Source organism: Taudactylus pleione, unplaced genomic scaffold, assembly GCF_031769625.1.
Source record: "Taudactylus pleione unplaced genomic scaffold, aTauple2 ptg000345l, whole genome shotgun sequence".
In the NCBI taxonomy this organism is placed as follows: Eukaryota; Metazoa; Chordata; class Amphibia; order Anura; family Myobatrachidae; genus Taudactylus; species Taudactylus pleione.
The window spans coordinates 2,149,373-2,173,574 of NW_028284746.1; the positions used below are offsets into that span (position 1 = coordinate 2,149,373).

A 24,202-nucleotide genomic window follows, 5' to 3' on the forward strand; every position below is an offset into this window, starting at 1 on the left:
CGGCTATCTTTTCATGCCAAGTACGGCTGTACAGAATCAGACACAGTCGCACACAGGTATACAAGTGCAGCATATCAAATTAATCCATGCAATCTCGTAAAGCGGTTTTATCACATCCAATTGCAGCTAAGGTCCGTATTCAAATAGAGGCGAAAAGTCGGAAAGTTTCACCTGTCCGACTTTCCGTCTCCTTCACTCGTTAGAGGCGGAAAACTTTACGCGCACGTCCCCGGTTTTCTATATATTCAATTCCTAAACAGGCGAAAATGGAAAGTGGCGAATGCGGAACAGGCGGAAAGTACTGTCAGAAGTGGAGAAATCAGTCTGTACCCCAAAAAGATGCACTAACATAGGGAATCAATGTAGATGTGTACTAATAGCCCTAATAAAAGTGTTTGGGGTACTTAAGTTGTTTAAATTGCTTCTTATTAGCAATTTTGCAAAAGTGCTGAAGAATGGCATATAGCAGTATTTTTTGTTGAAAATAAGTAGTCCTGTCAAATTTAGGGTACTTGAAAAGGTATGCAGACGGGAAGCCGGTGGACGTAATCCCGACGGCTGGATTCGCGACTGCTTTATCTCGGCAAGGGTTAAATTCCAGGGGTCTAAATCTAGATGCCTGTCATTTTACCGACGCCGGGAGACCGGCGCCAGGCATCCCGATCGAAGTGATGTTGAGCGCGGACAGCCGCGGGGGGGAGGGTAAGGTTTAGGGCTCCCGGGGGGGGACTTAGGGTTAGGCGGCGGGGAAGGGGGGATTAGGGTTAGGCACTGGGGGGAAGGTTAGGGTTAGGCACCCCTAAGGGGGGTTAAGGGGGGGAGGTTAGGTTAGTGAATACTTACCTTAAGGACGATCGGGATTTTCACCCATGTCGTGCAGCCGCTGTCGGGATTCTAACCGCCAGACGTAAATCATACCGATTCCCTTGAAAATGGGTGCTAGCATATTTTTATGTCTGTAAAGTGAACTTTTAAACAATTTGAAAAACCACACTCAAACATGCACTGACAATCCCAGAAATACTTGGCCTCTTCTTACAGCACCCCAAGAAGTCTATTTCACTAGTTTTTATAGTTGTCCCCCAACTTTTTACTTTTTCGCCCCCAAAACTAAAGCACTTTCTTGGGGTGTTCTGAGGTAATCTTTTACATTTTATTTGTTGATTTGTCCTTTGGGGGCTTGTCCCAAGGGTTCTGAGTTGCTTCTCCACGTTTGCACCCCAAAATAACGATTTTGCACTTTTTTTCACCTGCTATTCATAGGAGATACTTTTTACGCTTATGACATTGCATTGAGCTTCCTCTTAGCCGAAATCGTCCTGGAATTGAATATGGAGATACTTTGAAAACAGGCGGAAAGTCCAAATCCACAGAAACTTATCTCCATACGGCACTTTTCACCTCTAATTGAATGCGGCTCGAAGAGGCACATTCAAGCGGAAAAGACGCTACACCACTCGGCGCAGCTCACTCTCGCTGCATAGTGTATTGAGGCTAGGGGGTATATTTACTAAAGTGCAGGTTTTTACAAATGGTGATGTTGCCTATAGCAACCAATCAGATTTTAGCCTTTATCTTCTAGAACAGTGTTCTCCAACCTGTAGCTCGCTGTCTTAATTTTTGTAGCTCACCTAGCTGCAGTACTGCCAAGTAAACTAGGAGGAAGTGACCTCTGAGGTATGCTCCTCCGTGGCATTGACGCCTAGGGTGGAGCCACACGGAAGCACATGCGGTGATTGCCGCAGCCTCTACAGCAATCACTTGTCGTGGTTCCACCCACGGTGTCTACGGCGGAGCAAGTGACTCCCGCCCAGCCCTGCTGAAAAATCACACAGCAGCCCTGCCTATACAGTAGCTATTGCTCCTCTACTGCACTTACCTCCTTGGAGCCGGTAATTAACTGTGAAAAGCGCCTGTGCTTAAATTTTATTTACAAACTACAACAATATCACTGTAATAATGAAATGCATTGTTGTTTTCTATTAAACACTTTTTTAACATTTTTATTAAATAACCTTCAATTGTTCGGTTATTAGCCAGATTTTTTTCTCTACAATTTTATTAGCTCTTCAGGAGGTTTCATTTTTACTAAAGTAGCTCTCACCTCAATTAAGGTTGGCGACCACTGTTCTAGAAGGTGCTAGATTAATGATAAGTAGAATCTGATTGGTTGCTATGGGCAACATCTCCACTTTGAAAACCCACACTTTAGTAAATATACCCCGTAGGTGTATGAGGACACATCTGTAAGGCTGAGCGGTCTGAAATTTCTCCCCAGTGAGTTGTGTTCCTAACAACTAGTATCATCTCTTCAGGCAAACATTGACTGTGCCCTGATTACCCTGCTCGCTGCCCTCTATGTCTTATCACTACACACAATATAAGACACATCATTCCTTTCATTTGTTATTTTACAGGAATAAAACCTAAACATTCTACTTCATTGATATCTATCTATCTATCTATCTATCATAACATATCTATCACAGTCAACATATGGTTACAATAACCCTCCTATGAAACTATAAGACAATGTTGGATATGTTACATTTTAGCGCTTGTAACGTAGCTTTTCGCATGCAGATACAGCCGCAGTTACACACAGAATATAGGAATATAGGCATCACTGTGCGAATAAGGCGCATTTGAAGGTAAAAAGTCGCACAGAAAAACGCTTGGCACTACCAAGTCACACTGAGCTCCCGCATTGTGTATCGTGTCTTGTAGCGCATGGAGGACAGATGTATGTGGACACATCTGTATCTAAATTTTGGTATAATACACACCGTAGTATCCATCTGCCTTCTCATTGGTATAATACACACAGTATCCATCTGCCTTTTCATTGGTATAATACACACTGTAGTATCTATCTGCCTTCTCATCGGTATAATATACACTGTAGTATCTATCTGCCTATCTGCCTTCTCATTGGTATAATATACACCGTAGTATCCATCTGCCTTCTCATTGGTATAATACACACAGTATCCATCTGCCTTTTCATTGGTATAATACACACAGTATCCATCTGCCTTCTCATTGGTATAATATACACCGTAGTATCCATCTGCCTTCTCATTGGTATAATACACACCGTAGTATCTATCTGCCTTCTCATTGGTATAATACACACCATAGTATCTATCTTCCTTCTCATTAGCATAATACATACCGTAGTATCTATCTGCCTTTTCATTGGTATAATATACACTGTAGTATCTATCTGCCTATCTGCCTTCTCATTGGTATAATATACACCGTAGTATCTATCTGCCTTTTCATTGGTATAATATACACTGTAGTATCTATCTGCCTATCTGCCTTCTCATTGGTATAATATACACCGTAGTATCTATCTGCCTTCTCATTGGTATAATATACACCGTAGTATCCATCTGCCTTCTCATTGGTATAATATACACTGTAGTATCTATCTGCTTTCTCATTGGTATAATATACACCATAGTATCTATCTGCCTTCTCATTGGTATAATATACCCCGTAGTATCTATCTGCCTTCTCATTGGTATAATACACACCATAGTATCTATCTTCCTTCTCATTAGCATAATACATACCGTAGTATCGATCTGCCTTCTCATTGGTATAATACACACAGTAGTATCCATCTGCCTTCTCATTGGTATAATACACACCGTAGTATCCATCTGCCTTCTCATTAGCATAATACACACCATAGTATCTATCTGCCTTCTCATTGGTATAATATACACCATAGTATCTGCCTTCTCATTAGTATAATATACACCGTAGCATCCATCTGCCTTCTCATTAGTATAATATACACTGTAGTATCCATCTGTCTTCTCATTGGTATAATACACCGTAGTATCTATCTGCCTTCTCATTGGTATAATATACACCGTAGTATCCATCTGCCTTCTCATTGGTATAATATACACCTTAGTATCTATCTGCCTTCTCATTGGTATAATATACACCGTCGTATCCATCTGCCTTCTCATTGGTATAATACACACCGTAGTATCTATCTGCCTTCTCATTGGTATAATATACACCGTAGTATCCATCTGCCTTCTCATTGTTATAATATACACCTTAGTATCTATCTGCCTTCTCATTGGTATAATATACACCGTAGTATCCATCTGCCTTCTCATTGGTATAATACACACCGTAGTATCTATCTGCCTTCTCATTGGTATAATATACACCGTAGTATCCATCTGCCTTCTCATTGTTATAATATACACCTTAGTATCTATCTGCCTTCTCATTGGTATAATATACACCGTAGTATCCATCTGCCTTCTCATTGGTATAATACACACCGTAGTATCTATCTGCCTTCTCATTGGTATAATATACACCGTAGTATCCATCTGCCTTCTCATTGTTATAATATACACCTTAGTATCTATCTGCCTTCACATTGGTATAATATACACCGTAGTATCCATCTGTCTTCTCATTGGTATAATACACACCATAGTATCTATCTTCTTTCTCATTGGTATAATATACACCTTATTATCTGTCTGCCTTCTCATTGGTATAATACACACCGTAGTATCTATCTGCCTTCTAATTGGTACTGTCAGACATGTCAGCTTCTGATAATGAAGTGTGTAATACTCTAATACACAATAAATAAAGCTGAAAGTCTGTTTATTACACATTTCCTCCTAAGAGCCTGCAAAACACAATCTAACATATTGTCTATAACAGAATAGATTTAGACAGCATTTGTTCCCATGTTTTCTTTGTTCCTATATTGTGATAGAGAACCATCACGGTGCACAGTCAACCTGTCTGCCAGTGAAAAGGTTAAATAGATTTTATGCTACATTGCTGACATTATGAAACACACCAGGGCTTATGTGTGTGACAGAGGTAATCAGTCAGTATTATATTCTGTGCTGGTGATACATAAACATGACAATGATATCATTTTATTGGCAAGTTATATACTGAGCAGTCAGAGCAGAAGTTAGCGTTTCTTGGAAAATGCATGCCCTCCAGTTGATTTCTCTGTTTGTAGAATGCACTGGAACGCTGACAAAGTGAGAGTCATGTGACTTCTACACTTCTCCCACTCTGACCTATATCCCTTCTGGCTTGACAGATTTTTTTCATATATATCTCTGATTACTGGACAGATTAGTGTCACAGTAAATGTGTAAGGGTGCATACACCCCAGGACGATATCGGCACGATTTGGCCGATTTGGACAAATCGGAATGACAAATCGGGCATATCGTGCAGTGTGTATGCCCGATTTGCGTGCTCCCGCGGTCGCATGCGATATCGTGTGAATGGCCGTGCTACACAGTCAATTATACGATATCGCATGTGAGGCTGTACATATTAATGAAGGACGGACCAGTGATTGTTCCAACGTTCATTATATCTTAAGTGTGTACCGGCAATCATGCGATGTCCAGGGTGAAGACAAATCGCCCTGAACATCGGCACGATTGCCGGTTGTTTAGGTGTGTACCCAGCCTAAGACACCACAGTGCTCCATAGCACCGGACAGTGGTGAAAACGAGACACACATAAAACTGGTACATAAATGCAGACATGAAAACAAAGAGTAAGGTGGGCCCTGGACATAAGAGGACTTGTAGTCCAATTGGAAGAGGTCTCAGCTCGAACAAGAGGAGAATCATGTAGGAGGCAGTGAGAGGTGGTTACCATTTATGAGGTGCAGATCAGAGGTACAGGAGGTGTGAGAAGGCGGAGTATTTATAGATGAGATTTGCCGTATATTAAGCTATGGTGGTGTTGAGAGCTTAGAGGCCTCTGTCTGCAGGATAATCAGCATTCTTGGTAGCTTTACTCACATCTTCATCAGGACCAACAAAAAAGTTAATTTGGCAAAAGACACAAACATTTTATTTACAACAAAACCCAAATTCTACAGTGCTCACCCCAATTTCATCTGTAATTTTCCTGCATTACACGTTAAATGGAATACAACTGGGGAAACCAAGATGGAGCAGGACAGTATCAGGCAGATAAAATCAGAGGATACATGATAAGCATTGTATTACCATTGTATGTACACTAGCTATCCACAAATTACTGTAATAAGGACATAGGGGAGCTCGAGAGAGGTCAGAGGTGAGTAACATCACAAATAAAGAGAACGCCAGGGTTACATTCTAAAGAAAGTGTGTTTACTTTGGAAACATTGCACCTTGTAGGTGACCTAATTAATAAGTAGAAGTATGTTCAAGGTAAATATAAAGTTTTGTAAATTTAAGAGAGAGATTGTTTCACTATTTACATAGCCGTGTGCGCTTTACTGTATGGGTGACCAAAGCTGCATTCCCGGGTAGGGTGAGAAAATCATCCTACACACTGCTCATCTAGTCAAAGTCACAGGGACTACCCCCTGCAGCCATGTTTGCTGGGGCTTGATTGTTTGTCTCACAGACCACGCTGCGTAGACACAATGCAAAGCCACAAGCATACAGCAGCTTGCAGCTTCATATTACGGGTCCCACATTTTACTGGCCGCTTTAGAATGGTGAGCCATAATATCTCCCACAGGCTGATTGGGAGTGCTGCTTTAAGCTATGGAATTCTTGTCCACATGAGATGGCAAAGTCACCAACTGGACTAAAAGTGGAGTGGGTGCATATAGTGTAAGAACGTGAATCTCTATATGGTGTGAATTTCTCCAGTAGTACCATTATTGGGATGGTTTTGTTCTGGATTCATAAAATTACAATGTGAATTTCATGGACCTATGGTTTTGAGTTTTTTTTTTTTTTAACTCTACAAATTATTTTACTGTTAGGGCAGGTCATTTCTATGCTGGCGTTTATTTTGCTTTTGTTTTCTGGGAGGTAACTTTTAGTAAGTTGTCATTTCATAAATGAATTCATTAGGCAATTCAATACTCAATATTCCTGAGCCATATTCACAAAAAGGTGATGTTTTCTCAATCATGTAGTATATGACTTTCCTGAAAATGACTGTTGGCTGCAGAGGCAAAAAAAAATAGAAATCAGATAAAATACTAATATAAAAAATATAAGTAACCACAAGATCAAAAGTAGTATAATTAATAGACTTGATAAATTACTCATTATGATATAAGAATGTATAAGAGGAATTTCTTGACCACAGGCTTACGCATTTCGCAAATATATCATCTGGAGGACTGTTTTGTGTTTGTGTGCTTTGCCGTGATGTCAGTAATAGAATGATTTGAACTACTTAGCACCTTCTTTTTGCTTCATATTTAAGTGCTAGTAAGTTTGCTTGCAGAAGTCAATATTCAGTAGAGATGCCATTGCTCTGTCCCTAAGTATAATTTTTTGTAGAGCCCTCCTGTCTATTTTATGTAGGTGTGGTAATACACAATACAGCATCTGAAGGCTAGCATAGTGGCTTAAGATGTGTGTGACCAGATCTGCAAAGGTCTAAGTATATGACATAGAGCAGACAAAAGAGGTTTACTCATTACCCTGTGCAGAGAGATGACAAAATTATATGTGGCATATACTATAGATTCCCATGTGCCAGGAACAATTAAGCAAATAAAATGAATTATCAGGCATATAATTATCTTTCCTTCCTATCCATGTTTTAATGTTTTGTTGGTGGTAAAGACCCATCCTTCTCTATCAGCCTGTATTGCCTTGCAGTAACTTACTGACTCCCTTACTTTTGTGTCCTCATTTCTATAGGTGGTTTATAGGTGACTGGTCAGAGTGCAGTAAGACTTGCGATGGGGGAATGCGCACACGCACGGTGCTTTGCATTCGGAGGATCGGACCTTCTGAAGAGGAGACGCTGGACGACATCAGCTGCTTGACGCATCGACCAATTGAGAAAGAGGCTTGTAATAATCAGTCTTGTCCCCCTCAATGGATCGCTTTGGACTGGTCTGAAGTAAGAATGACAGCATTTCTGTCACAGTGCGGAATAATAATGTTTTTAGCTAAGAGAATTTATTAGTCTTCTCATTTAATGCATCCTTCTGTCTGCTCCTGTGTACAGACAGTAAATGTGATACATACTAAGGGGAAAATTTACTAAGAATCGTGTTGGTCCAGATTTGCATACTCGGGTGATATCACTTTTTTGCAAATCTAGAATTTACTGTACTATCATTAAAGTCGGGTGATTTGTTCATTTTTTTCGGTTAAAATCGGGTGATTTAATGCAGCAAATTCGGCCATTTTTACCATTAGAAATGAATTCACCATCGGCTCAAATCGGAAGTACTTTTCATTCACTTCTGCCTAAATTGGGAATTTTCCATTATTCGTTTTGCTCCATAGAAGTTTTAAATGCACCACCACCAGAGCTGCGAGTTGTAATCCAACATACACAAATCAGTGTGATTGTAAAGGTTATTTTTTATTTTTTCAAATGACGTAGGGTCCCTACCCAAAAGCATAACCAGCCCCAGACTTGTCAGCCAGTCCTGGATCTTAAAATTACGGGGAACAAAATGAGTAGGGTTCCACCGTACTTTTAAGAATCAGCACCAGGCTGCAGGGCCAGTCCTGATTTTAAATATAGAGGGAAAAAAATTGCGTAGGGGTCCCCCTATATTTAAAACCAGCACCGGACCCAAAACGAGCAGGTTATAATGCCACAGCCAGGAGACCCTATTACCAGGTCTCCAGGGCCAGCATTGTCACCCCAAGTCGCTCAGGTCAAGCTAGTGATTGCAGGGGAGGTGGGGACCCCCTAAAAAAGGGGTCCCCCTTCTCCCGAATCCCAGGCTTGGTCTGAAGCCCGAGGCTCTTTCCCGCACCCCTGGAGCGATGGGTACGGGGGTAATAAAGTGAAGAATAGACTAAAACTATTGTATTTTACAGTGGGACTACAGGTGCCAGCATGCCTGCCCTTTGGTTCTTGTGGAAGTACTGTAAAATAAATAGTTAAATAAAGACATGACACACACCGTGACTAGTAAATATTTATTACACACATACTGTACCTCAATCACACTACCTGTACCAGCCGGTCTGTCCACTTAGAATATCCAAGTAGAATCCATGTGCATGGTCAGAATCAATATGATTTGCCGCCGGCCACATGGTCGCATTCAGGCTGTCGGCATCCCGACTGCATACCGCATGGCCCTGCAAAAAAGAGCTTATACTCGCCGACATCCTGGCACTGCTCTCCGTAGCATCCAGGGTCTTGTTAAAATAAAAACGACTTACCCGAACTATGCCAAACTTGTGTAAGTATATGCTGTAGCATATACTTAAACTACGCGAAATGACAGATGATAGGAATTTTTTTCTCATGTCCCGTTGGCCAATCAGCGGCCGCTCATTGGCCACGTGGGTCCCAGCCAATGAGCGGCCGCTACATGTAAAGCCGCCGCTCATTGGCTCACGGGCTGGGAGTAATGACAGCTCATTCGCGTACTGTAACTACATGCTTCAGCATGTACTTATAGTGAGTCCGTGGTCCCTAATGTATTTCTGCGGAGATCTACGTGGGACAAAAGGTGAGTATAGGAACTTTTTTGCAGGTACATCCATGAATACTTTACGTTGACAAGGGGACGTGAACATCTGCCAGCAGGTAAGTATGTGAGAGTGTGATAGGTGTGCAATAAAGCTTTACTTTCTACGGTGTGTGAGTGATGTGTTTTTTTAACTATTTATTTTACAGTGGAGATACAGGTGCCGGACACCTGCTGGCATGTGTAGGTCCACAAGTGCCAAAGGGCAGGAATGCTGGCACCTGTAGTTCCACTGTAAAATACAATAGTTTAATACTATTTTTCCAGGGGTGCGGGGAAGAGCCCCAGGCTTCAGACCAAGCCTGGGGTTCGGGAGAGGGGGGGACCCCCTATTTTAGGGAGTCCCCACCTCCCCTGAGATCCCCGGCTTGACCTGACCGGCTTGGTGTGATAATGCTTTGGCCCTGGAGACCTGGTAACAGGATCTTCGGGCTGTGGCATTACACCCCAGTCGGTTTGTCTCTGGTGCTGGTTTTAAATATGGGGGATCCCTACGCAATTTTTTCCCCTATATTTAAAACCAGCACTGGTCCTGCAGCCAATTGCTGGTTCTTAAATTACGGTGGAACCCTACTCGTTTTGTTCCCTGTAATTTTAGGAACCAGGACTGGCTGACCAGTCCTCAAAATATAGAAAAATAAACAAGCAGTCTGCACATATTTCACTAATATGTGCAGATTGCTTGTTCGGGAGAGAAATTCCGGCGGTGAAATCGGGACTTCATAACGGACAGAATCGACCAAATACACCATCAATAAAAACTATACTGTCAAAAACGGGAGCTTGGTAAATTCCCGATTTTTAAAGTGAAAAAAACGTCCGTTTTTGATCGATCCTATCCGGGTTGAAAAACGGGACAAATTGGGACCAACACGAATCTTAGTAAATTTACCCCTAAGATGTAGAAAATTAGTTTATATGAACACATTTAAATGAATATATTTTTTATTGCAACTACAATCTAGCTATTGAGTTGTTTGCAGTGTATCTAAATGACTTGGCCAGTACAATGTTAGAACTCATAATACGCAACAAACCATGTATGGTATAAATGAGACATTTTATATAGATTCTGAAATGTGCCTCCATCAACTACAGATATTCACATTCCTAACGTCTTGCCCGAGGCTAGGAAAGACTTGTTACACAAATGAAACAAGTTACCAACCGTCTTTACATATCCTAATGGACACTTTTACAGGTTCTCTCCCATCCTTTCAGCACTTATTTCCTGAAGGCTAGTGTATGAGCAGATACTAAATAAAATGAGAGCTTTCCGTTTTTAGACCTGCAGAAATCAGAATATAAACGGAGACCTTTGTAGTAGGACATCATGGGGGGAGATGTATCAAGCCTTTTACAGAGTGGAGAAGTTGACGGTAGCAAACAGCTTCTACCTAAAGTACTTTATGGGGGCAATCCTATTGAGTGCGAGTTGGGTCCTGCGAGTCGTTATTATGGTGACCTCACACTGAATTACATTTGGAATTCAGTTCCAAATTCGAAATGATTTTTCAGAGGAAATTCACGTTTTTTGTGCGCAGCCCCCTGAGCAGGTGAATAGGTGCAAATTTTGGGGGGTGGACCTCTGGTCCACCCCCCAATGAATACTCATGCACTTATGGGGGATTAAATAGCATACTTTGGATAATAAAGACGTGAACTTTCATGTGAATTTCCTTAAAAAGCTCAATAATGTGTATAATGATGTGGGACAGGTATGTGGAGGTGTAAATGATGTGGGACAGGTATGTGGAGGTGTAAATAATGTGGGACAGGTATGTGGAGGTGTAAATGATGTGGGACAGGTAAGTGGAGGTTTAAATGATGTGGGACAGGTAGGTAGAGGTGTAAATGATGTGGGACAGGTACAGGGAGGAGTAAATGATGTGGGACAGGTATGTGGAGGTGTAAATGATGTGGGACAGGTATGTGGAGGTGTAAATGATGTGGGACAGTTATATGGATGTATTAATGGTGTGGGACAGGTATGTGGAGGTGTAAATGATGAGGGACAGGTATGTGGAGGTGTAAGTGATGTGGGACAGGTATGTGGAGGTGTAAATGATGTGTGACAGGTACGTGGAGGTGTAAATTATGTGGGACAGTTATATGGATGTGTAAATGATGTGGGACAGGTATGTGGAGGTGTAAATGATGTGGGACAGGTACATGGAGGTGTAAATTATGTGGGACCTGTTTTGATTGACCCTTATAAATGCTAACCAGAAGCTAATTGGTTTCTATGGGCAACTTCTCCAATCTTTAGGAGGCTTGATACATCTCCCCCAAAATCTTTGAATTGGTTATATTCAATAGACTGTTAGCCTTAAACATGGCTGTGACTGAAAGTGATTTTAAATGCACATCATCTATGTACATCTACGTATGTACAGTGAGGGTAGCCATTTTGTGAAATTAAACAATAATGGGAGCCAATTAAACACTTTGTACCTCAGTGAATCCACTGACTCATAATCTGATTTCATATAGACTGATATGACAAAATGGCTGTCACGATTTCCCAGTGAATTGATAGGTTCCTGTTTTATAAACACCACCATTGTAGAAAAGGATAGGTACACTTTAATATTCATACATACATTATGTGGATAGAACTGTTTATAAGTGTTTCCCAAACTCGGCCCACAAGGCACCCTAAAAGTCCAGGTTTTTAGGATATCCATGCTATTGATTGAGGTACTACTTAAGACACCTGTGCTCAAGCATGGATATCCTTAAAACCTGGACTGTTAACATTGAGTTTCTAAATGAAATGTACCCTTACAAAAACCTATGTTGTGTCCATATCAGTGTCTCATAATCATCGGATGCAGGGTCATACATTTTTTATAAAGAAGTCTTTAGGTCCAAGACCCAAACAAACCAGCCCCCCTCTTCATTGAAGTGCAAACAAAACTTGATTTAATTAAACAGTATAAAAAAGCCATCAAACAGGTCTGGATAGAACCACATAGTGGACCTCATTCAGAGTTGGTCGTTGCGGCTGCACGGTCGCACGCCACCGATGTTCGCTAAACTGCGCATGCGCAAACTAGCTGCTACGATCAGAAATTTCTCTCTCCTTGAACACAGCCAGCTCGGTAGTTTGAGTGACAGAATGAGGCGTTTGTGGGTGGTAACAGGGGAAGGTGCTTGAAAAACGGGGGTGTGGAGATCCGAACGCAGGCGTGCCTAATTATGTGAACGGCGTATTATGGGAGTGCATAATTAACAAAGTAGTGTCATGGCACACGTGACATGGGTGGTTTGTGCTTAAGAAAGGGTATGGTCAACCTTAAGCTCTACGACCAGTTCGGATGGTTACCGATGGTCTCGATTAATCCTTATATGGCCGGAGATGACGTGTAATGCGTATGAGAAGGGGGCGTATTTTTAGTCTTACGGCCGCATCCTCCCCTTGGTCGGCCAGCTAACGATCCGATCTTAAGGACGCAACTTGCGAGTGTATCATTTGCATATCCGGCCCCTTTACCCTTACAACCGTGCAGCCGCAACGACCGACTCTGAATGAGGTCCAGTGTTTCAGCAGGGCACTGCTATGTGATTTTTTTTTGGACCTCATTTTAATGAAGAGATGTGCAGGTTTGTTTGGGTCTTGGACCTAGAGATTTATAGATAGATAAGCGCATTCAATATATGAAACATAACATAATATAATGTACCATGCAGGGGTGTATCTATAAAGGGTGCACCCATACTTTTTAATACTTAACTCTGCGAAGTCCCACATTGGCTACACAGGCGTTCTGCGCATGCGCAGTAGGGTAATTGCCTGCCGCGCCATTTCCCAGTCTCCTGCTCATGTTCAGTAGACTCCAGGCACAGACTAGTGCCTGTAGTCTACTGAGGCTGTCAGTGCGTGTCGGCAGCCAGATAGAGAGGAGGGGGCCCCGGACTGGGAGTGAACATGGGCCCCCTCCCCTTTTAATACGCTCCTGGTACTATATACTGTATATATATTTTATGAGCTACTCCTGTGCAAAGTAGCTTATATTTGGAGTATAATGGTGTCACTTCTATGAGATGAATCTGTCACAGCGTTCTGCTGTGGAGCGTATGACTGTAAGGGGTAGATTTACTAAAGTGCAGGTTTTTAGAAATTGAGATGTTGCCCATAGCAACCAATCAGATTCTATTTAACATTTATCTAGCACCCATAGAAGAGAATAGCTTAGAATTTGATTGGTTGCTATGGGTAACGACTCCATTTCTAAAAACCCACAATTTAGTAAATATACCCCTAAGGGAGTGTAAAGCACCAGGATGTGAGGCTGACCCACACACGCAGATGGCTTTGCTTCCCGACCCTCATTCATCCCGAAGATAAGAAGACTGGTAAGTATGATACTTACAGTAGCCCAGGGATGGGGGGGGGTTAGATTTTGGCACCCCTGGGGGGAGATTAGGGTTAGGCACCCCCCCCAGGAAGAGTTAGGGCTAGGCACCATTGGGGGGAGGTTCGGGTTAGGCACCCCCCAGGGAGGGTTAGGTTCGGGGTGTGGGAACGGGGAGGTTAGGCACCACCAGGGGGAGGTTAGTGTAAGGTACCCCCCGTGGAGAATAGGGTTAGGCACCACCAAGGGTGGGTTAGGGAGGGGGAAAGGGGGAGGTTTAGGGTACTTACCACCCCTGTTGGGATCCTGGGCAATCGGGCTTCCGACGTCGGTATTTGAACTGGCAGCTATTCAGCTGCCGGGATATCATACCGATTCCCTGTAAAATAAGGACATTAGGGGGTATATTTACTAAAGTGAGTTTTTAGAATTCGAGATGTTGCCCATAGCAACCAATTAGATTATAGCTATTATCTTCTGGTGGTAGCTAAATGTTATGTAGAATTTGATTGGTTGTTATGGGCAACATCTCCATTTCTAAAATTTCTCACTTTAGTAAATATACCCCTAGGAGTCACCTTGGAGATCAGTGGCCTATTTAAAAAAAGTCCTTAGGACCATCTGAGCAGTAAAACATAGGTACACAGAGGCAGATCAAAGATCACTCTCCGCTACCCACATCTGCTTCTAGTAATCTATCTTCCAATCACTTATCAGAGGAACACTTCTGGGAAGCTGGCTTAATACTATGCCGATAATGTACTTTATGTGAGTAGCATAAAACTCAGTTTTTAAACCACTTAACCCCTTTTTATTTGCTGTCTGTTTTATTATGTGCCCACTACCCCCAGACCCCTGAGCAGATTGTAAACATGTCCAATATGGCTAACAGCCTACTTGCAGTACAGCATGACTGGCAGATCCTCAGCCTAGTTTGAGGTTTCTAAAAAACAGTAGGAGAGCGCGAGAGCTGTATTTCCTAGAAGCCAAGATAGATGTATATTTCTCAGAAAACAAAGACTGCTGTAAATGTAACGATTTGACAGTAGTCTACAGGAGTAGATCTCTATAACTCTGGCTATTGCAGAAATCCATGTCTTTGACAAAAAACAGATCAGATTGTTTCTTCTCAGAATGCACACTCAGAAACAGAGCTGTCATTTCATAATAAGTCATTCATTATATTACACTGTATGCCATTAGAATAACACAACTGCATTCTGTGCACACGTTAGGCAAAATTTATTTTAAATTCCTCACTTTTTTCGTGGTGATTGGGTTACCAAAACACTATGGACAGTGATTGAACTGTAAAAAAAAAGAGTTTAAATAAAACATTGTTATCTAAAAAATGTGGTAAGTGGGTGCCACATGAAAGCAGTTCTGAAAATGCCAGCGTACTGGCACAGTGCAGTAAAAACATCCATGCATACCAGAACTGTGGGGGATCACACTCTCTTTTCAGCGTTAGATAAATATATAAGGTTTTTCTAGTCTGGAACATTTGTACGCTTGGGACACAGAGCCATGGCTTGGTTACTTAAAGGTGCAGGGTGAGTAGCGGTCAGGAAGAACCAAAACATTTTGGGAATGTTAACAGCTACAAGCCTGTTCTTTATTTAGCCATCAGTTTATGGAATTTAGGATTATAGAATTCTGGATGTCTGTCAGTCATGTCGCTTTAAGTCTTAATTTAGCTCTGTAGGTGCTACGCAGACAATAACAGTAAGAGGCCATAAACTAGTAACGCTGGGTTCCTCTGGTCTGAAAATGAAGCCGCTGGAGACAGATTGTGTTGAACAGGTTGTGTTTTGGGACATGAGGGCTGTGGTCTCTAGCATTCTTTATGAATATTAAAAACTAGACTGAATAAAGTGAAGTAATTTGTGTGTGTGTGTATATATATATATATATATATATACACACAGCTGTATCCATATACATCTACTCTTCGTGCACTACAAGTCGCGTTACACATAACGCGTGTGCCTCGGTAGCACCGAGCATGTTTTTGTGCGACTTTTACCTGTGCGACTGCAGGTGCATCTGCATGCGAAATGCTATGTTACAATGTCAGCGGCTGTGACACTGTAATGTAGCGGTTCGCATGCAGATACACCCGCAGTCGCACACAGAATATAAACATGCTGCTTATAATTTTAATCAGCAGAAGCTGCTTGAAACGCATTTAAAGGTACAAAGTCGCACAAAAAGATGCATGGCGCAACTAAAAGTGTTTTTTAAGATGCAAGAGGACACATCTGTGTGTTTGTTTATATATATATATATATATATATATATATGTATGTGTGTGTATATAAACTATTAACATACTTGGCAGCATTTTTTCCGCACCTGCCTAAAACTTTTGCACCGGATTGTATGTATGTATGTATATATATATATATATATGTATGTATGTATGTGTATATAACTATATATATATATAATACATACATTAAGAAATTAGCGATGTCGGGCACAGAGTAGCGCCACACCTGCATCCCAATTTTGTTTATACAGAGTTGCAATACGGTAGTAGAAATGTTAGAGGCGTTCCTGGACAGTGACTGGAAGATAACAGGGGGGTGGCTAGAAAGGTGCATGAAGCTTTTATGGAGGTGTCGCAGGCATGTCATTTATGTGGGCATCTCAGTCCTTACACATTTGGACGCACGGACGGACACCAGGGAAGGTTGTTTTTTTTTTAGCAGCATTAACATAAAGTCACAGACTCAGATTCAGGCCCTTAATGTCCAAATCTAAGCAAATAGAACTTCTACAAGAATCTAATGTCTAAGGGGTGAATTTACTAAAGTGTGGGTTTTTAGAAGTGGAGATGTTGCCCATAGCAACCAATTAGATTCTAGCCATTACCTTCTATAAGGTGCTAGATAAATATTAAGTAGAATCTGGTTGCTATGGGCAACATCTCCTCTTCTAAAAACCTGCACTTTAGTAAATCTACCCCTAATGATTTAAAATCAATGCAAATAACTGACAGAAACAACTGCTGTTAAAAAATAAAACCCACACATATAAATGCAAGCATAGAACATGTATAAAAAGATAAGTGAGGGATGAGTCTTCTAGCATCTACAAATTTACAAAGAAAAAAAAATTAATGTTCTTATTTTTACATTGAAGTAATTGGGCAGAAGAAACTCTATGCTTTGATCATTGGCTGTTAATATGATTTTGGTTTAGGACACGGCATTGACTCTTTCCCCTTGGGCGCAGCCAAGGAAAATGAGTCCCATTAGTCTGTCTTCCATTACTGGTCATGTTGTGCGCAGTAATCTCCCTCATAAAACACATCCCATCTATTCATTTTAACAAGCCTGAAGCGCTGCTATCCACTTTCTAGAAATGACTGATCTAATGGTCATGTCTTATTTAAAGGTGAAGCCACAAAAAAAGGATCAATCAGAAGATATCTTAATGAAAGAGTTCTAAGATATATATTTTATAAATAAATGAGACGGGGCATCTGTTAGGTTACTTGTATTATGGATATGTTATCAATTGTTTGTGCAGTAAATAATGTTTAACATTGCTAAACTGTTGGGTGAGTTTGACCTTGGACCATGTAATATCTCTGGCACAACCAGGGGAGTAATTCATGTACAAGACGGCTTCAGTAGACTTTCGGTATATCAAACAGATGGTATGAGTCGCTTATCAACATAACCCAAGTAACAAGAAAAATCAGTAGAGGTCTATAAGAAAACAAAGTGCTTTGATGACAAGGGAGCATATCCTAATGGTGTACAGTACAAATCCTTGGAGAAATGCTGTTATGCAGGAGTGGAACGGCTAATTATATTTCATGTTAAAGTTACAGTTTGCTGTACGCATTGACCTCATCTATACAGTAGGGGGTATTTACTAAAGTGCGGGTTTATAGAAGTGGAGATGTTGCTCCTAGCAACCAATCAGATTCTACCTATTCTAGAAGGTGCTAGATAAATGATGAGTAGAATCTGATTTGTTGCGATAGGCAACAACTCCACTTCTATAAACCCGCACTTTAGTAAATATAGCCCTAGGTGTGTTTATGTATACAGATATGTCCACATACATCTATCCTCTATGCGCTACAAGTTGCGTTACACATAACGTGTGAGCGCTGGTGACTCGTTAGCAATTCTGTGCAACTTTTTTCCTTACAGTGTGACTTATTTGCAAAACAATGAGAATAGGACACACAATCAGCTTTTGTTGATTAAAATGATATGCAGCATGCCTATATTCTGTGTGCGACTGCGGTTATATCTGCATGCAAAATGCTACGTTACAGTGTCAGCTACTATGACACTGTAACATAGCATTTCGCATGCAGATACAGCCGCAGACGCTTACAGAATATAGGCATGCTGCATATAATTTTAATCAGCATAAGCTGCTTGTGCGTTTTATTCATTTTGCGAATAAGACGCGCTGAAAGGAAATAAGTTGCACGAAAAGACCCTCGGCGCTACCGAGTCATGACACGGCATGGTGCAGTTGAAAGGGCTGTTTAGCGCTCAAGGAGGCTAGATGTGTGTAGACACATCTGTAGTTATACATGTAATTGCTGCTTCTATGATTAGCACAGATTGCCTTACAACTAAATTCAGGGTCCTCTCTTTTACATCTGCACATTTACTTAGTTTGAGAAAAGTTTCTTCCTAGTTTTTCTTAGAGAAGACCACTGAGTGTTAATAAAACAATATGCAGAGTAACTGTATACATATGTATACACATGTAATTCAAGAAAACGTGATATAACCGTTACGCCGCTGTGTATCTTGTTTATTTTAGTGCACTCCCAAATGCGGTCCCGGGTTTAAGCATCGGATAGTTCAGTGCAAAAGCAGCGACCTCTCCAAAACATTTCCTTCCACAAACTGTCCTGAAGAAAACAAGCCTCCAGTACGCATCCGCTGCAGCTTGGGGCGCTGTCCGCCTCCCCGATGGGTTACTGGAGAATGGGGACAGGTAGGTGTCAATGTTAACTGAAATGTAGCTCATTGGCCTTTAAAACATTGATATGAAGAGAGCTCTGTTGTCTACGTTCTGTCTGTATTCCCAACACTAGAAAAGTTAGGAGCCCTGCCCTGATCTCTCCTAGCAATCTCCTAAAGAAAACCACTTAAGCAGGGAGACAGGGTATATGACGTCCTGAGCACTATTTTGCTCAGCTCTTTGAAACCATGTATTTTGACAGCCACTATCCCAGGTATTCAGTATTTCACTCATCGCCGATATCTACAGCTGAGCTGTTTAGTCTCTCAGGGTAGAGGTGGATAAAAGTGGCCATTAACCCTGGGCGGTATCCAAGACACCACTTCATGTGCTAGTTCCATGATGCATTACCCACAGAAATACTCACAAGCCATTAACATCCACTCTTGAGCTTATTCATTTTGTTGCTAGAACACACAGCAGGCAACTAGCCCTAAGTGTATATATATATATATATATATATATATATACATACATACATACATACTCCCTCCACATTCCCTGTGTGTGATCAATGTAGTGTAGTTACACCACTTAGCTTGAATGGGAAATGACTGGGCATCCTTACAGTCCTGTATCTAGGCTAACACCCTAATAACTCATAATAATCCATCGCTGTGTTACATGATAATCACTGTTGCACCTATTGTGAAAGACAGTTGTAGTTGAATTTTTTAAAATGAATTTACAGGATTGGAAAGGATGATGAAAACCTCTTAGTAGTACTCTACAAGTATAACGCTTTTTGGGGCGCACTTGATTTTAACTTAAATGTTTTCCAACATTAAGAGGACTGTATTATTTTTTTTTTATTATTATTATTATTATTATTATTATTATTATTATTATTATATTGCCACACTCATGCAAGCCAAACACATTGCTTTACCTTTCTCACATCATTCTGTGCCTCTCACCTCATGTAATCTGAGCAGGGTTCATGTCTTAGCCTGGAGACACCTAACTCTCATTGAGCATTGTTTTACTAGTGACATTTTCCCTGTCTAATCTATGCAGTCTGGGAATAAAGATCTAAAAATCAAATAGTTACAGCTCTTTAGTATGTACGGAGTTGTTTTTTTTTTTTTTTTTTTAGTAAGAATGTATATGTAACTAAGGTTGGAGCAAACCATATAGAGAGGTGTCCTCATATACCTATCCTTTTTGCACCATATGGAGCGAGACGTATGGCACAATTCCCGTGCTGTGCACCTTTTCCTCAATTTTGCTAATTTTTCTTCAATTTTGAGCCTAATGGACCCCATACATCAGCGACGGATTGTCGCAATTCCCTGATCCCTAGACGCCGGGGTCGTGGTAACGGTGAGATTTCCCTACTTTTGCTGATCCCTACTAAAATATGATGATGATCAGTAAATCAGGGATTTTTAACATGAAGAATTTCACTGATTCCCCAGCTGATCGGCGATTATCGATGACCACAGATCGGTGGTTCTGGTCGGATTGGGGAAACAGCCACCTGATGTATGGGGCCCTTTAGTCCATATATAGTGTTGTAGGTACTTAGGATTAGTGTTTTGACGCAGCTAAGTTGCAATGTCCTTGGTGCACTAAACAGGGCTATTTGGTGCAATTTTAGGATAGGTACATGTGGACATTAGGCTTTAGGCTCTAGCATAAGTCAATGTTAATGGTACATAACATAACATCTTCCTCTCACTGTATTCATTAGTGCTCCGCACACTGCGGTCTGGGACAGCAGATGAGAACAGTGCAGTGTCTCTCATATACGGGACAAGCATCTAGCGACTGTCCGGAATCCGTTCGTCCTCCGTCAATGCAACAGTGTGAAAGCAAATGTGACAGCAGCCCGATTTCAAACACAGAAGGTGAGTTTTGCTGATCTTCTCAGTAGCTGCCATTCTGTATAGAGCAGAGAGCCTTGTCCAGTCTGTCCTAAGTCACTGTAAACAAAGCGCGTGCCAGAGCAGGTAAGAGAAAGAATGAATAAAACAGACACGAGACAACGAAAAACACACACGTTACTGGTTTTCATTCCCCTCAAAATGGTGACTCAAGAAGGGTCTGGAGTAGACTAAACTATTACATAGCTACAGTCATTCTTCATTGAATACTTTAAATATTACTGAAGCCACAAGCAGCCGTTTTATAAGAACAATGGAGAATATATATGAAGGGTTGAAGCTATTTTATTTAAAAGAAAAATAAAACGCAGTTCAAGAGACTTCTGTCCAGTGCTATTGTGACTTTGCTTTCAGGTTCTATATTGCCTGTTTATGCGCTGTTTAATCCATTTTAAGTCCACAAAAACAAAACAAAAAAAAGATGTACATGAGAACAAGAAAGATATGCTTTTCATGACTCATAGGTGCATATTAAATGTTATGTACAGTGTGTACTCACTTGCTGGCTGCCCGTATGCCATATGGCTTGAGATGCCTAGCGCAACTGAGACGCTCCGAAAGGTGTAGCGTACAGTATTTTCCTTTACATTTTGTGTTTTAGATGCATCTCAGACACAGCATAAAGCCACTCACATTAGGTTGGCATGTAAAAAAGCACTAACAAAGTCACATATGAAGCACAACTGAACTCACACATTTTGAGTGAGTAGGACACTCGGCACGGTTTAGTTTCACGGGACCTAGCACGCCGAGAGGTGCTATTTGGAGCAACTGAAGCAACAGTAAGAAGAACAGATCTGTATACATGTTAGATGTTGCTTCTACATGGAGAATGAGATGTAGTTAAAGTGCTGGTGGACGGGTTGCCGGCTACCGAAATCCCGCCGCCCGGCAAAATGCCGATGCCAATATCTCGAAGAAGATCAGGATACCGGCATTGGCATCCTGAACGCCCGTAAGTATTGTAGTTTTTCCGGGGATGGGGGGGTTAGATCTAGGCAGCCTCGGGGGGGAGATTAGGGCTAGGCACCCCCCGGGGAGGGTTAGGCTACGAGGAGGGGGGGTTTAGTGTTAGGCAACCACGTGGGGAAGATAGGGTTAGGCACCCCCGGGGAGGGTTAGGTTTAGGGTGCGGTAAGGGTGGTTAGGGTTAGGCACCACCAGGGTGGAGGTTAGGGATAGACACTGAGGGAGGTTAGGGTTAGGCACCAAAGAGGAAAGGTTAAGGTTGGGGGGGAGAGGGGTAGGGATAGTATACTTACAACCCCTGTCAAAATCTTCAGCACTCGGGCTTCCGGCTTCGGGATTTGAATTCAGCCGCCGGTATTTCATACCGATTCCTGGAGAATAATACACTGTATTTAATATGAAGTTCAGGTCACTTTAATAATTAACCAAAGAGTACATAAACTGGAGGTCCAGTCACATTGTCAAAAGCTCCATGTCGACACCACAGTGTCGACATGATTCATCATGACAGCAGAAGCCATGGTGACATCCGTACAATGTCGACATCCTCACAATGTGGCCCTAAGTGACAATCACATGACCACTGGAAGCTGCGTTGGGGCCACTACAGCTGTCAGGAGCAAGTAAGTGACCACTGGGCTACCGGGGATGTTAGGTTGACATTCTATGATGGCAACATATCCGTGTAGACATTATGAATGTCAGCATGGTCATTGTCAACATGCTAAGCATGTCAATATGCTGCATGCCGACATTTTGACCATGTTGACATGATAACTGTTGACCCAACTTACCACCCCCCCATAAAATAGTATACGTATGCCACATTCTGCTTTATTCCCCTACACAAACACTGGGAGTTTGCTTTCCCAGGGATTTCAGTCCATGTTAGAAGTGTTCGCTGTGGTGTTTTAGCAAATGAGGGGGCCAAGTTTTTGTGCGGGCCCCCTCCATTTGGAGGAAGACTCTGGCATTTTTCTGTCGAGTCCTTAAAAAATATGGCATCTTGACCATATTTCGGAAGAAATCGCCGGACATGTGCACAACATAGCAAGGGCTCTGGCACTACTGTAATACAAACCATTGCTATCTACTGCACGTGCCGGGTAGAAGGGGCCTCCCGATTGGACCTTGTTCTGGGCTGAATAGTACACCTTACTCCCATTGTATATATGTAAAGCTCAAGTTGTCGTGTGTGAGGTGGCGGACTCAGCACCTATTTCATTTGTTTTTCATCTCAATCATATTAATGTGTGAGCAGTGTTGAAGTATTTGGACCTAGAACTGTTGTTCAATTAAACAGAACATTTACAAGAGTAGACCAACTTTATAATTAGAACATTGACAGGACCAGACCAACCTGTAGCCAGTGAGAGCATCAGAATGTTTACAGCTGAAACGCTAAAGCCAACTGTCAAATAGAGATGAAGCAGTACAGACAGTCCCCATCCCTGCTCTTTTCATAGACAATAAATCACATACAAATAGGAACTCACAAATACAGTGCTGCATTTTGTGGTAAAACTGGATGGTTGTGTCGCTGCAAACTTCGTTTTCACAAAATTTTGCAGCTCTCTTCTGTCAGTTTGAAGTAAATATAGGTGAAAATTCTCTTTTAAAAACTTAAAATTTTTTTTTAATGAAATTGTAAAGTTGTTGTGGCTGTCATGGTGTGGTCTTCACAAGTAAGCACAGCCTGCTACAGCATTTGGCCGCCCTTGTTAACGTTCACACATTTCTCTGACCTTTCATCTCATTTGGGCCTGATGCTGTTACATCTACAGTAGACTTGGATTTGGTCTAATTATTGGTGGTAGCATTCAGTTTAGGAAGATATTAAAATATAGTAAAAAAAAAACTGAATAAGAATAGAGACAGGAAATGACAAAATGTAAAAATGTATTATTACACCAGTGTGGAAAGATCAAACAAAACAGTGTGTCCAGAGATCGAAACCTTCAGACCTTCCCTGTAGCTAGTGCAGAGACTTTCTATTCTTGATGTATATTTTCCCAATTTCCTTTGCTGAAGTCTTCTAGGTCAGCGATCTTCCCATGTCTTCTTGCTTACACTGTAAGCTTAACATCGCCCCACAGATTATCATAAATATGTAAGTCCGTAGGCTGTGAAGGCCGTTCCAAAACAGTCATATTTTATTTCCCTTCCTGAGATATTATTTTCACATTCACTCACTCTGGATCATTAACATTTGGTTTTATGTATATCAGCTAAATCAATTCTTCCTTCCACCCAGCCATTATTTTCTGTCTTGCTACACAGTTGCCAATGTGCTACTTACTTCAGATGTTCCACCTCTTTTTGTCGGAATGACCAAAAAGTTATATATCTGTATTGTGTTTCAGACTTTGGATGCTGATAAGTGTGGATTCTGCTTTGCCTATCTACTGTATCCAATTTACAAGCTGCCCTATCAGATTTGTTGGGATTTCTAGACCCTGCCTTAACTGCCACAGTTTTCCCTTAATTTC

The 24,202-nt window shown here is 41.4% G+C and overlaps 1 protein-coding gene across 2 annotated transcripts in view; it reads left to right on the top strand.

The window, feature by feature from the left end:
• ADAMTS6 (ADAM metallopeptidase with thrombospondin type 1 motif 6) overlaps nt 1-24,202 on the top strand; it is a 309,424-nt gene that overhangs the window by 276,293 nt on the left and 8,929 nt on the right. For both annotated transcript variants that reach the window (XM_088444033.1, XM_088444034.1), the window contains exons 21-23: nt 7,689-7,893; nt 18,655-18,831; nt 20,552-20,708. In XM_088444033.1, coding sequence (XP_088300159.1) covers nt 7,689-7,893; nt 18,655-18,831; nt 20,552-20,708 — 539 coding nt within the window. The remainder of the gene's footprint in view (nt 1-7,688; nt 7,894-18,654; nt 18,832-20,551; nt 20,709-24,202) is intronic.